The sequence below is a fragment of the Alligator mississippiensis genome, chromosome 6, assembly GCF_030867095.1.
Source record: "Alligator mississippiensis isolate rAllMis1 chromosome 6, rAllMis1, whole genome shotgun sequence".
NCBI classification, from domain to species: domain Eukaryota; kingdom Metazoa; phylum Chordata; order Crocodylia; family Alligatoridae; genus Alligator; species Alligator mississippiensis.
Window position 1 is genome coordinate 10456613 of NC_081829.1, and position 15188 is coordinate 10471800.

The window sequence follows — 15188 nt, forward strand, 5'->3', positions numbered from 1 at the left end:
TTTTTCAAAATCACTCTCTGTGTGAAGTTGTCTCTTTTTTAATACCAGCGAGTGGCAGTGCTTTGATGTAGACTGTTCAGAACAAACTGTATTAGGCCTTGTTCCTGTAAGTGATCTACTGTCTCCCTTGTCCTTCCTATTTGTTGCTTTTATCCACCAAAAGTCTCTTTCCTGTTTGTTTGGTCTTTAGAACTGTGTACAGGTGAAATACATTGCTCTTTTGTAACCTGTTTCCATCCTTTTCTTGTCTTGAGGATTTCCTAGTAGATTTGTAATCTCAGGCAACTGTTGAAACAAAGAGTGTGCTATGAAAATGCAAATTGTAGTCAGCATCTCCCAAGTACTTTGAAATAATACGTTAGAATGAGTTGTGCAATAGCTGCATAGATAAATGTGGTTCCATAGTTAAGATTAAAAATGTAGTCATCCATCTGAAACTGGCTTTCTCACCTGCCCCAATTTCAAGCCACCTAGTTTACTAGTATCCTAGTAGCTACGGTCAGGAGGGACCTGAACAGATCTTCTAGCCTGACCCCCTGCCACAGGCAGGCATGAATGCTGGGTTCACAAGACCCCAGACAGGTGATCATCCAATCTCCTCTTGAATTTGCCCAAGGTATGGGTGAGGACCACTTCCCTGGGAAGTTGGTTCCAGATTTTGGCCACCCTAACTGTAAAATATTGCCTCCTGATCTCTAACCTAAACCTGTTCTCCATCAGCTTATGACCATTGTTCCTTGTAACCCCAGGTGGTGCTGGGGAGAAAAGGGCTCTGCCTATTTGCTGTTGATCTACCCTGATGAGCTTGTAGGCAGCCACCAGGTCCCCCCTCAGCCTCCTCTTGCTGAGGCTGAACAGGTTCATGTCCCTCAGTCTCTCCTCGTAGGGCCTGTCCTGCTGCCCTCTCACCAAGCAGGTAGCCTTCCTCTGAACCCTCTCCAGGCTGGCCACATCCCTTTTGAAGTGCGGCGCCCAGTACTGGACGCAGTACTCCAACTGCGGCCTGACCGGAGTCGCATAGAGGGGGAGTATCACTTCTCTGGACTGGCTTGAGATGCATCTTTGGATGCATGACAAGGTATGGCTGGCCTTGCTGGCTGCAGTCTGGCATTGGCAGCTCATGTTCATCTTGGAGTCAGTAATGACTCCAAGATCCCATTCTGCCTCTGTGCTTTCAAGAAGGGAACTCCCCAGCCTGTATGTATGCTGTGGATTCCTTCTCCCAAGGTGCAGCACCCTACATTTGTCTACGTTGAACCCCATCCTATTCTCATCTGCTCACTTTTGTAGTCTGTCTAAATCTAGTTGCAGCCTCTCTTTCCCTTCAAGAGTGTCCACCTCGCCCCACATCTCAGTGTCATCAGCAAACTTGGACAGCGTGCTTTCCACCCCCTCGTCCAAGTCGCTGATGAAGTTGTTAAACAGTGCGGGCCCGAGGACCGAGCCCTGGGGTACCCCACTGCTCACATCTCGCCAGGTTGAATACAACCCATCCACCACTACTCTCTGGGTGTGCCCCATCAGCCAATTTTTTACCCATCCAACTGTGCAGGCATCAATGCCGCAGTCGCTTAATTTATTGATGAGGATGGGGTGAGAGACAGTGTCAAAGGCCTCCTAAAGTCTAGAAAGACTACGTCTACAGCAACACCATCATCCAAGGATTTAGTTACTTGGTCATAAAAGGCAATCAGGTTGGTCTGGCAGGACCTACCTTTATTGAACCCATGCTGATTGCCCCTGAGTGCAGGCCCCCCACAGATGTACTCCTTGATGATTCTCTCCAAGATCTTCCCGAGCACCGAGGTGAGGCTTACAGGCCTATAGTTACTTGGGTCCTCTGAAATCCTACAAATGTTATTTGATGTCAGAGTAGAATTTTTCAACTTTTTTTTAGCAAAGTTGGACAAGATTGCCTATAATTGCACAGTGCAAGATTCTCATGTGCATAATACAGAAACTTTTAGGAACTCTCAATATTTAGAGATAAAATAGACTAGAGGAATGAAATACTTCAGGCTTCCCAGCTCTGTTTGTCTCCATTCCCATTAGTCTCAAAAAATGAGAATTCTGAAGTAATTAATTTAGGTCAGGTGATACTTGCATGAGTTGATCTCTTGAGAAATAATTGGTTTGTAAAATTCCTTAAATTTCTGGAGAAGCTACTCCCACCTAGTGGTGATCCAAGGAGTTCATCCTACTGAGAATGATCATTGCAGTCCAATGGCCTCCTTTGTCCATTTACTCTTACAAAACATCCTGTTACCCATTAGTAGTTTTTAATTTGGTGGGTTTTGTCAGCAGGCTTCAGAAAAGTTGAGCATTGACAAGGAGACAAGCAGTTAAAATACTGGCACGTGCTGAACTGGTTTGTTTAATACGGTAGCACCCTGGACCCTCACTGTGCTAGGCTGTAAGGATGTAAGACATGACATATGACAGTTGTTAGAAAGTAAGACAAAAGTATCATCCAGACATGTATAAAGTTTTATTTAGGATCACAAGGTGCCAGTTAAGTGCATATGGCTCTTCAGTTGTCTTCGATTGATTCATAGATTTCATAGACATTAGGGCTGGAAGGGACCTCGGAAGATCATCAAGTCTAGCCCCCTGCCCCAGGGGCAGGAAGTCAGCCAGGGTCAGAGGATCCCAGCAAGATAAGCGTCCAAACATTTCTTAAAAGTGTCCAGAGTAGGTGCTTGCACCACCCTTGGGAGTCTTAGAATATGAGCTTGAACTGCTTACTGCAGGACAAAAGGACATGGGACTCACTTGCACAGCAGCTGCCCTGCAGTAAACTGCCCACATGCCTGCTTTCATACTGTCATATGTTGAAGTGGGACCATGATAAACTTTGTCCTCAGTGAAAGGGGCCAATGAAACTACCATGGTTTAGTTTCTACTTTGGGGTTAAGAATGTGCAAGTGAGAAGTTACTGCAAAGCATCTGACCAGCAGTAAAGCTCTACCCCTTTTGCCCTAAAGTGAATTTTTTATATACAGTAAAAGCTGAGTTATCCGGCACCTTGCAAGCTGACATGCTCTGTTAACCGGTATGCCGGCTTGTAGGGGAAAAGTGAAACTGGAAGTGCCCACCGTGGCACTTCTGGTTTTGCGAAGCCCGCACGGCCCAGGGGAAAGCAGCCTGCGTAGACTTCATAGACATTAGGGCTGGAAGGGACCTCGGAAGATCATCGAGTCCAGCCCCCTGCCCAAAGGGGTCCCCCCTCCCTGTCCCTCAGGGCCCGCGGGAGGGGCGGATTTGTCACATTGCTTCTGTGGAACTTGTAGGTCTAATTTGGGACTGCAGTGTGCAAGTAGAGCAGATATCAGTTCTACCCCTGCTGTCTGAAACGTGCCTGATAGCACAGGGGGACACCAAAGTAACTTAGCAGGCAAACACCCTTAAATAGGTTGGAAAAAGGGAAGGGTGGAGGGGGAGAAAAAAAAAAGCTTCCCGCCTCCCCACCTCCACCTTAGCAGTTGAGACCTGAACAGAGTCACTTTTGGGAAACAAACCTGGGGCTGCATGATCCTGTGTTAGTGCATGATTGCAGCTCAGAGGTTCTAGTGGACATCAGAATTGATCTGGATTACTCTGGTTCTTTGCGTCTCCATCCAGCAATAATATGGCTACTTAGTCTTAAAGTCCAAATGATCAGTGCTGGACCTCTAGCCAGCATTAGCTTTAAAGTATTAGTCGTATAGCTAAATGCCTGATTCGGCCAGCTGAGAATCAGTTTGCTCTTTCTCATAAATAATGCAGGGTCTACTTTTGAAATGATGATTCATCATCTCAGATTACAACATATTCTATTGATGTTGAGGGCTGGCTTTCAGTAGATAGTGTATGGTGAGGAGTAATAGCTGTTCTGTGTGTCTTCCATTAGACAGATGATGGCAATGGGGATTTGGACCCTGGAGTCCTGCTGACTGCTCAGACCATTACCTCTGAGACCCCCAGCAGCACAACCACCACTCAAATCACAAAGGTAAATGGGGACAGTGAGAGGACATCTAGGGCCTGCGGGAGTTGTAGAGATGTTCCTTAACCACCTAAAACCAAGCTGTCATTTCCTGATCAGATGTTGAGTGGCACAGCAATTACCCCTCCATTTCTGTCTCTCTCCTCTGCACTTAATTTTGCTAGACATCAATACAGTCCTGATAGGATATTTTCTTCCTCTATGGAGATCTGTACCATCTGAGTTTCACACTGATCTCACAGTAAGGTGAGATCCTGTGTTGCTCTAACGTAAAGCTGAGCTGGACTCGAAAAGAGTATGCACAAATCGACATATAGTTAATTTAGATTTCAGGCTTTCTTAGACCTTTTATTTAATGCAGAGTTTAGACTGTAAATGGCTGAGGCTTGGCCACGCTAGAAAAGCAAACTTGCTTGCAAAGAATGAGTTTGAAGATTTCAACTTAGTTCTATGTTACATGACAGTCCTAGATCTGTGGCAGGGAACAGCTGCTTAGAGCCCAGGCTGGGCAGCAGGCAGCTGGAGGCTGCAACCAGTGCACCAGGGCTCTGTGGCTGCAATGACTGCACATATTCCTCAGGATGCATGGTGAGGAAAGCACAACCTCAGCCCCTTCCCCGCCATGTGCCCTGAAGTGCATGTGCAGCTGCTGCCAGAGCTGGGCTGGGGCTCCAGACCCTAGTGCAACTGCAAGTAGCCTGGGCTCTGTGGCAGCCATGGCTGCACACACACCTCAAGGTGCATGGCAGAGAAGGGCCTGGAGGCAGCGCAGCCCTGGCCGCTTCCCCACCATGCTCCCTGAGGCATGTGTGCAGCCACTGCCAGCAACAAGCTCAGACCCTGGTGCAGCCACTTGTGGGCTTGCAGCTGCCTGCTGCAAGCAACCCAAGCTATTTGAGCAGCCCATCCTTGCTCCTCTGCCCTTTTTTGCAGCATGGATTATGTGCCCACTGCATGGGCTTCCCTTTGGGGGGGAGAGGGGGTACTCTGTGCTTCCTGCCTTGCAGTGCCCATGTCTGGCAGCCAGCAGCAGCTCTCCTCTGTTTCTCCTTCCCCTCCCAGCACGCTGTCCCTGTGCATTTGGGGGAGAGGGTGGGGTACATTCATTTGAATGGTAGCTCTGGTTTGTAAATCTTTTCTCTGTGGGAGGAAGTGGTTGCAAACTTGCCCCTCTCCCTCCCTTCCCCCCCCCCTCCCCATGCCATGTTGTGTGGTCTGCCCCTTCGCTCAGCTGATGCTTTGTGATCCAGAGATGGAGGGTGCTGGAAGGCTGCTGCAGCTGCTGCCTGGAGGAGCCCTCCAGGGGGGACAGCTGGCCCCTGGAGCAGCTCTCTCTTCCTCCCCCATGGAGGTGGTGATCCAGACAGAGCCTAGGCTGCTTGCAGCAGGCAGCGATAAGGTTGCAAGTGGCTGCACTGGGGTCCGGAGCCCTGGCCTGGCTTGTTGCTGGCTGCAACTGTACACATGCCTCAGGGAGCACAGCAGGGAAGGGGCTGGGGCTGCATTGCCACAGCAAAGGTTAGTCCCCTTGTGGCGCCCCTGCCCTCTGCCCATGGCACAACAACATCTTGGAAGTCTAGGTTGTAGGGTTTTTTGGCAGTTGGCCCAAAAATGTTGCCGACCTCTGAGCTACAGTGTCAGTGTCCCTTTACTATGATCCCAGCCTGAAAAAAAAAAAGAAAAATATTTTTTTAAACAGCTTTTTATTGGTTTGTACTTGGTTTAAAATAGTGGTCACCGGCTGGTCAATCGAGATCGACCAGTCGATCCTGGAGCCTCTTGCAGTCAATTCCTCAGCTGCGGGGACTGAACACATGCGTGCATAGGCTCGCCTCTTTCCCCCCCCCCCACCTGCCCAGCAGATCAGTTGGTGTGGTGAGGGACAGAGTGCAGGAGCAGCCTGCTGAATGGGGCCCTGGTTGGGCGGGTGGTGGGAGGATTGAGCGCTGGCAGCTTGTCGGGGGGGGCTCCTGCTGCTGCTCTGTGCACCCGGCAGAGGCCCTACAGTGAGTTTTCAGGTGGCTGAAGCCCCCCGTAGACCCGCTTCTAGTGTAGTGCCGCCACTGCCCAGGAACAGCCCAGCCTCAGCATGCTGTGGTGCGGCCCCAGCCTCTGCTGGGAACAGCCCAGCCCCAGCCCGCAGCTGCAGCCCATCCAGCCCCTTTCCCTCCCTCCCTCGCTGCCGTTGGGCAGGGGGGGCAGATTGAGGCTTCAGGGGTGAGGGAGGCAGTGGGGCTAGGGCTGGGGCCTTGATCTGCCCTGCACCCTCCCCCCCCCCCCCCCCCATGGCCCTTTTCCCTACCCCTGCCCCCACAGACTAGTCTGCTGGTCGGGGGGGGGGGGGGGGGGGGTGGCGCGCAGGGTGGTGTGGCAGTACAGGGTAGATCTTGGGTTCCTTTAAAATTCCAAAAGTGCTCTCTGACTTAAAGGTTGGAGACCACTAGTTTAAAGAAACATTTCACTTGAGCATTATCATGAAACAAATTTCCTCCTTCCTCTTCCATGACCTCTTACTGCCAGCATAAACAAAAATATCACTGTCAGACTACCATCACTGCTTCATAGGCAGTAAGTTGTTTGACTGCCATACTTGGAAAGCAGCCTCAACTCACTTTGTAACTCAGTTTGCTGTTCTTGCACTGTTGCTTAACAGTAACGTATGTTCTTTCGTACTAGACTGTGAAAGGTGGAATTTCAGAGACACGAATTGAAAAAAGAATCGTCATCACAGGAGATGCAGACATTGACCATGACCAGGTGAGCCATTGCAAGCTGGCCAAACATGAGCCTGTTCAGAGGCTACAAAAAGAGCTAATCAGTTATTCTAATCTACAAATTACTTTCTGTGCCAGATCAGTGGTGGCCACCTTTTTGCTGTTGCACCACAAGACCTCCTGCCCCAACATACTCCCTGAGTGCTGCTCTGATTCCTGCCCCCCCCGCAGGCATATCTGATAGTTTGCACCATTGCAGAATGGAGGTAGTGTGGACTCATGCTTCCTGCTACATAAAATGGAGTGGAGCAGCAGCAGGACACTGCTGTAAGACACGTCACTGCTAAGAGCCAGCTTAACACTTACTTGGCCCTGCAACTGCCCCATTTTTATATGGTGAGCAAGGATCCAGAGCCCTGCATTCAGTGACAGCTGTAGAGCCAGGAACTCCTCCTCTTACAGCAGCATCCAGCCTCTTATCCTGTACCTACCACCTGGAGGCTTTGCCCAGCCTCCCCATCCCCCTTTCCCTCCCATTACTGAACTTCTGGGGCTCATGCATCATCCACAACAGCTACCTGTGCCACTTAATTCACATGCCACAGGTTGGCCAGTACATCTGCCAGGCAGTCAAACTGTCTCACTTGTGTTGAATACAGTCGTTCAGGAAGCATTTAGGCTGCTAACTAGTAAGATTGTCTTGGGCTAAAAGTCATCCTATGGAAAACATCATTTTTTGCATTTCTAATGTGTCATCTGCAGGCACTGGTCATCAGAGATCTGGGTTTTCAGTTTGCCATGATAAAACACTGTAAAACCTGGATTTTCTCATTTTAAGGAGAAGAATGTGGGAAACAGTGGGTTTCCCCTTGGAAGCTGGCAGAGTCAAGGGGCTGGGGGAGGAGGGGGAGGGCAGTGAGGCAGGAGGCACCATGTGCATGTGCACACATACATATGCACATGGCCACCAGGCAGCCTGCAGAGCAGCTCCTGTGGGTAAGTTTGGGGGGATTGAGGCCCCCCATGGGAGGGAGGGAGGGAGGGAGTTGGGCAGGGCTGGGGCTGCTGCCCAGCCTGGGTAGTGTGTGGGACTTGGGCCCAGGGCTGGAATGTGCAGCCACTGGGCCCTATTGGAGAGCAAGATGGAGCTGTGAGGAGCTCGTCCAGGGGAGGCTGGCTTCTTGCCATTCTGTGCACTCCTGGAGTGGCTACCACCCCCCACAGGACTCTGCAGCCTAGTAGGTGAGACCTGGTGCAGCAGGGCAGAGTGGGGTGGGTCAGGGAAGTTTAATGCCGCTGCTGCTGGGAGCCTGGTGCTGCCATGGTGCGGTCCCTCCTGTCTGCTCAACAGCACCAGGGGTGGTGGCTTGGAGGGGCAGTGTGGCACTCATGGTGGCAGCACCTGGTCCCGTTCTACCCTGCCATGCTGGGTCCTGCCTGCTAGGCTGCAGACAACTCAAGGGGAGGGCAACAGGGCAGGGAGCCCCAAGCCCACAGCCCACACCTGGCCCGCACACAAGTCTGGGGTGCACATGTTCCCCGTGCACCACCCCAGGAGTGCACACAGTGGTGGGGAGCCAGCCAGCCCACCGCTGCTCCCCCCCACCTGCAGTGGCCAGCCCACACTTGCTTCCCCTTCTCCTGCCCCACAGTCTCTGCTCCGGCCGTGCTGCCCATGGGAGAGGGGGAGCGCTCCACGTTCCCCTCCATGGCAGCAGCTGCTGCCTCCCATGGGTAGCAGCCAGGGCTTGGGCGCTGCTGCAGGAGTCTGCAGAACCAGGCCCCTGGCCTCGTAGCCCTGCCAACTGGGGGTCCCCTCAGTTAGGTATAGGTATTTAGATTGTATTTTATTATAGTGATTGAGGCACTGGTAGGCTTCCAAATTATATATATTAGTAACATTTTATTTTAAGCATGAAAAAATGCGGATTTGGGGGTTTTTGATCAGAGAACTTGTGGTTTGATCAGAGAATTTGCAATTTTTAAACACAGAAAACCAGGATCCATGCTGATCATGCACAATGTAAGATGAGCTGAATTAGAAAAATGTCTGCAAGTATCCCCAGGATGACTCCTATGGCTTGCTGTCTTCATGCCATAAATTTATTGATACTTAATGACCATCAGAGTGGCATGTATTACTGCAGATACATTTCAGGGCATGGAAGGAGTGAACTGTGTTGTGATACTCTGATCACAATCTTTATAAAAAGCAGCGCAGAAAGGGAGAAGGGTTTCCATTTTAATGGCTGGGTCACTGGTTTGTTACAAGCACATTTTTCAGTATTTGAAATAAGTGACTTATAATAATTTTCCAAAGGCTTTTAAGACATCAGCAAACTTTTAGTAAGTCTTTGCTCATGCTAAATGCAATTAAGGCTCCAGAAATCATTTTAATGGTACTCCACAGAGATAATATTTACCACATTGTAAAAAAGTAAATGCCTTCATGTTAGGACTTCCAAAGCCTGTTCTTTTTATGAACAACAGCTGTCTAATGAGTGGTCATTGGCTTCTAAGATTGGCAGTGATGGCTCAGTGGTCTGGATACCACATTTGGAATTCAATTTTAGTTATATGGGTCTGGAGGATACTTCATCTAAGAAAATGAATATATTGGGCAGTTCCTGTTGGAAGGAGGTCTGGGACTGGAATAGTAAAAGTCATGGTTGAGATGTATATTGCCAGAGATTTGTTGGAAGCATATACTCATCTGCACTATAATTATCTCTAGCTAGCAGTGTTTTGTTGACTAGTATCATGCATCCATAATATGAGCTAGTCAAAGATGCTGGATTACACTGAGGTGAAAAAAAAATTTCTAGTCATGATTGGTGTCATTGCCTGCAGTGGGAGGCAGGTGTCAGCTGCAGTCAGGCTTGGCTGCTTGTATGTTGAAGACACCCAAAACCAGCCAAACTGGGTGTTAGTTTTCAGCTTGAAGCTTTAAGCAGACTTTATTAACCATGGCCTGATCCAAAAACTGTTAGGGGATGAATTACTGGATCCTAAAGAAATGTCCAGTTTTCAAGGACAGTGTCATGAATTTATGGATTTGTGTATACTTGTTTACAGTGGTTTGATTTTTACAACCCAAGCAAAATTTGAATAGCCTAAAACTCATTGTATACGCTGAAACATATCTCGTAGCTAATGGCAAATAATCCTTAAAAGCAGCATTTTTGCAATTGCTTTCAATGTGGTTCGAATATTGATTTGGCCTCTGGGTGCTCGTGTTCTTTTCTGGGCTGTTCTATATCCCTTGCATTTCAAACCTACTTCTGCCTTTTACTGATATGTAAAATAAGTAAAAATATAAAAATAAGTTAGATGTCTACATAGTTGATACATATGCTGCCATTCCCCAAAAGGCTCAGGGGAGCTTATAATAAAAGAGAAAAGGGATGATAGAAACAGATTAAAATATTAAAATAGGAACAGATGACTTTCCCTCCCCTCTCACTTGGCTAGAGGATATTTGAGGACATCCTTCTGGGATATCTTCTTTGGCATATTTTGATGCTTTAGTGTTTGGAAAGTGCCTTCAGAGCCACTGTTGAAGACTATTGGGAAGTGCAAAGTTGAGCTGCTATTTTTACTGCTAAATTGACTGAAACTAATCTGAAATGCAGATGTTTGAAAGCTCACGCTTCTCTTGGCAAAACCCTTGTTCAGCTTAGTTGAGGGAAAATAGATCAGAAACATTCTTCACCATGTTAACAGCCCTCATGAACAGCCCTCTTCCTTCTTATGCTGGATATTCCATTTCTCTGCTTATTTGGAGGTGAGAGATTCATGCACCAAGTCAGGGGTGGGCAATTATTTTGGTTTGAGGGTCACTTAATGAATTTGGGTGGCTGGGGGTCTGTGGGTATGGGAGTTTGTGGGGGTTTGTGTGTGTGGCTGTGTGGGGGTACATGTGGGGGAGGGTGTGAGTGGAAGTGGTGTTTGTGGGGTGTATGAGTGTGGGGGGGGTGTTTGTGGGTATGGTGGGGGTGTGCATGTGAGCCCCCCCCCTGCCCCCTTGAGCTAGTCGGCACCCACCCTCACCCTGCAACAGCCCAGAGCCCATGGGCCCTGTGGCACCTCTCCACCACTGCCAACAGCACACAGCCCTCACCCCACCTCACCCCATGCCCGCTCCAGACTCACCCCAGCAGGAGTGGACCAGCCAGAACCCACACGCACAGCCCTGACCCCAGCTCGCCCCACGGCACCTGCCCATGGCATGTCCTGCTGCCCCCGGGCATGCAGCAGGGCTGGGGCAGCTCCGTGAGTGAACTGCCTTTGTAAGCAGCCCAGGCAGTGGTGGCTTTTTCTGGGTGCTGCTGCTGCTGGCCCCAACCCCGTAATACTAGTGGGGACCTGTGCATACAGCCCTGACCCAGCCCACCCCATGCCTGCTGTGGACTCTCCTGCCCAGGCTTAGCAGCAGCAGGAGTGGTGGCTGCCAGGCAGAAACTGTTCCTCGGTGCAGGGGAAAAATGGGCCCTTCCTGCTGCAGCTACCTGGAGTCCGCGCTGCCCCGCGTCTCTGCTGCTGTCACGGCCGCCTCCGGGCTGCCCAGAGGCAGTGGTGGCAGTGCAGAGCAGGTGTAAGGCAGCCCGGAATGGGCTCTGGACAACTGCAGCAGGAAGGGCCCAGCAGCGGCCATGTGGGGGGGGGGGGGCGGGCCGCGCCGCTGTTCCCCCACACTGAGGTACAGTTTCTCCCTGGCAGCCACTGCTGCTGAACCTGGATGGGCAAGTCCGTAACAGGCGTGGGGCGGGCTGGGTCCGAGCTGAGTGTGTGCACAGGTCCCTGACGGTACCATGGGGTTGGGGCCAGCAGCAGCCAGAAGGAGGTGCCGCTGCTGCCTGGGCTGTCTAGCAAGGCAGTCCAGCTGCAGAGCTTCCCCAGCCCTGCTGAGTGCCCAGAGGGGGGCAGGACACACCACAGGTGGGTGGTGCCAGGACCAGGTGGGACCAAGGGACCTGCTGCGAGCTGAGTGAAGCCCCTCTGCAGGCCCTGTTTTGCCCACCCCTGCACTAACTGAAGCTCAGTGAGAGAAAATTCAATGCCTGAACAGTTCCCTGGCACTAGAACTGAATCAGTAACCGGTGCCTTGAGTTAGAATCTGGTAATTCTCCCCATAGAGATTTGAGCAACTCCTGGAAATTAAAAGGTTAATGCACAATCCTAAAAAAAACTGAATTGCAGTTTTACAAAACTACAGTGAAGTCTGGTTAATCAGTCACAGAAATAGCTTGTCTCTGTGGTCTTATAAGTCATTGCACTGACTCCCTGCCAGAGTCATGTTGATTTGTATGCAAAACTTTTTGGCTAATTCATTATCTGTTAAATCATAATTAGTCATTTCCAAGAGTACACCTGCGATAAATCACAATGGAATATGCTCTTAATAGTCTGCTTAAATGGTATTCTGCTTAGCACCTGAGCTCAACAGAAGCATTGGATACACTTCATCCTTTCTTGCTTTAATCTACTGTTCCATTTTGCAGTTATCTCCTGTTTGTGGAAGCCATGCATGTAAAAGTGCATAGCAGTGGTTTGTTTTACTGCATCACAGCTATGTGATTTTTTTTTTTTACATAGCGAGTGTTCCAAATTTGTATAATAAGGAACTGTAAACTTAAACCTTTATCTCTCTAATCATACGATTTGCACGTAGCAAGCCAGAGTGCGTGCAGTTTGCACTTGGAATTTTTGCAATATATTTTTTCTTTATTATAAGTGTCAAAAATCATTTGTTATGTGGCATGCAAAATACAGCTCTCAAATCACTGAACATGCTTACTGCTGGCAAGCCCCTTGTGGATAATTTAATCATTACCAATCCCCTTGGTATGATGATCTAACCAGATTTTGCTGCGTTTCCAGCTATCAGCTGTTTCTTTTATGAACAGTTCCTTTCCCCATTATAATAATAATGTCTTCTCACGTGAACATTGACCTAGTTAATGGGACTCCACATTCCTGTTTTTATGAAATGAGACAAATATTTTATTCAAAAGTGTGCCAGGTACTTGACACTCACTCAGTTCCTTCTTTTCCACTAGTGCAGACATCTGTGGCATTTTAGTTGGTGGCTTTGGAAACTCAAATCACAAGGCAGTTATCTTTCAGGGCAGCCCCTAAATCACAATCTTAAGTTTTTCACCTGCCAATCACCTGGTTGTCCCACACTGTGTCATATAGATGGCTATGAAATCTCCTCCATTCAGGGTGTTCCTGTGTAGTTTAAGTTCAGTTCCTGCATCATGTGGAGATAAGGGCAGTCATTTCATCCCAGGTCAGCAGATGCACAATTATATTCTATTCAGGCCCTTTAAGAATGGGGCACGTTATTTGATTATGGAACCAGCTGAATAGAAAAACACTTAAGAAGTGTTTTGTCCTCTGTTGGGGAAAATGCTTCTCTTTACTAGAAGAGAGGTCTGTTGACTTGCATCAATGGACACTCCCCTTGGAGAGTGTGGTGGGTCTCTGATGCTTTTAAATTTGCTACTTAGTGTAGCGAGGAGAATTTCTCCCTGAAAGGCTACTCGTTTCCAGGAAGATTTAGTCTCAGTCTTCAGTTTGCTGCTTAGTTTCTGTTCAGATTGAAGGATTAAAGCAGCTTTCATTGTTCCCCAAAGATAACAGTTGTCTTTTGACACCATGTAATTCAGGGACGGCATAGGAACATAAGAGCTGGAAGGGGCCTTCTGGGCCATCAAGTCCAATTCCTAGTAAGGTCTTGCAACGGTTTGTTTTCTTCCTGCTCACAACCCAAGGGGAGGACAACAGGGCAGGGAGCCCCAAGCCCACAGCCCACACCTGGCCCGCCATAAAACCAAGATAGGAGTATAAAAGCTAATGAAAAAGTTCAGTCATTACAGTCTTCACGCAATTTGAAGTGCTGCAAAGATGGGAAATGCCAGAGTGAATAAGGAAGTCACTGCTGTTTATACTGCAACAAGGACAGACAACCTTGGAATTGGGGCATCCTTTTGTATGAAGTATTTTACAGGGACACAAAGATGCCTACCCTCAAGACTTTCCAGAGTGATGGGCCTTATAGATGGTGGAAAAGAATGTAGCATGCAAATGGAGTGGTCAGTGGCTGGGGAAGAAACAAAGGTGGCAGCATTATAGTTAGATTGGAAAATTGCAAGGGAGCGCAGTAAGTTGTTGCTAGTCTAAGCTTATATCTTGAGGAAGGCACATGTTTTGGTCTGATGCAGTGTGTCCTTGCAAGTGCAGGGCATGAGGCAAGGTGTGGGAGGGCAGCTACAACTGCCAGACAGCTGATCACAGGGCTGCTAGTATGGGAGTCTTCTGGAGCCAGTACTTTTCTACAAGCCACCATTAGACTGGTGATGCCAGAGCTCAGCAAATGGAAGGAGACCTGTCACCCAGACGTGCTGTCCCGGGTTGTCTCCCCTCTGACTTGGGTTGGGGTGGGTGGCCTAGCTCCCTCAACCAGCTGCTTAAAGCTACAGATAAGTGAAATCCTGACACCATGAAATTCAGTGCAGCCCAGATTTCACCCTTTATATGTATAGGGATGTGTGAGAGTCTGAAGTGAAATTCATTTTAAAATATGAACATGTACATAGCCCAAAGTGCTTCTCTGAAATGCTGTTTCTGTTTCAGGTTCTAGTGCAGGCTATCAAAGAAGCCAAAGAACAGCATCCAGACATGTCTGTGACCAAAGTGGTCGTTCACCAGGAAACTGAGATTGCTGAAGAATAGCCAGGTCAGGTAAGCAGATGGAGGTCAGAAGTGACCCATGTGCCAGGACCACCTTCAGAAAGAAGCACCCATGCTTTACTTCAAACTTGGTTTATATTTTAAATTGTCTCCAGTGTGGCTCCAGAGCTTTGCTACAAAGATGCGGGTGGGGAACAACCATTAATGAAATAGTGTGAATTAAAAAGGATTGTTTTTACACAGGCAGACTGCCAGTGTTGGTTATCTAGATTTCATAGACGTTAGGGCTGCAAGGGAACTCGCAAGATCATCAGGTCCAGCTCCCTGCCCAAGGGCAGGCAGTCAGTAGGGGTCAATGATCCCAGCAATGTAGGCATCTGTGCAGAAGGGCTCTGATTCAGTGGAAACATACTGAACTACCAGTAGTTTTGAGGGACTGGCTGAGGGTACCAATTTCAAAAAGACAAAAAGTAGCTGAGAGTAGGAAGGGCTGGCATACATATTGCAGCAATCTGAGGGCAAGAAATACTTGCTTCAGATGAAGAGGTGGGTTAATTTGGATAGACTGGATGCAGTTACCCAGATTGGAATTTGGCTAAATCTGTGTCTACAATTAGGGTGACGGATAGCAACTGATTACAAGGGAAATTCCCTTGGCCTTTAGCTGGTCTTTCTGGTCATGCCAGATAACTCCTGCTGTACTGGCACTATAACACAGTGGGGTTGATTTTACTGGGTGTGAATGGGGGTTAGATTAACAAGCACACAAAGGTATCTAGGCACGATCTATAACC

At 48.7% G+C, this 15188-nt stretch overlaps 1 protein-coding gene across 27 annotated transcripts in view; it reads left to right on the plus strand.

Annotated features, from left to right (window-relative positions):
* EPB41 (erythrocyte membrane protein band 4.1) overlaps window positions 1–15188 on the plus strand; it is a 154409-nt gene that overhangs the window by 134347 nt on the left and 4874 nt on the right. For 25 of the 27 annotated variants that reach the window (XM_019488587.2, XM_019488540.2, XM_019488534.2 and 22 more), the window contains 3 exons: window positions 3890–3991; window positions 6662–6742; window positions 14338–14445. In XM_019488587.2, coding sequence (XP_019344132.1) covers window positions 3890–3991; window positions 6662–6742; window positions 14338–14436 — 282 coding nt within the window. In that variant the 3' untranslated portion in view covers window positions 14437–14445. The remainder of the gene's footprint in view (window positions 1–3889; window positions 3992–6661; window positions 6743–14337; window positions 14446–15188) is intronic. The other 2 variants (XM_059729640.1, XM_019488642.2) reach the window with 2 other exon arrangements.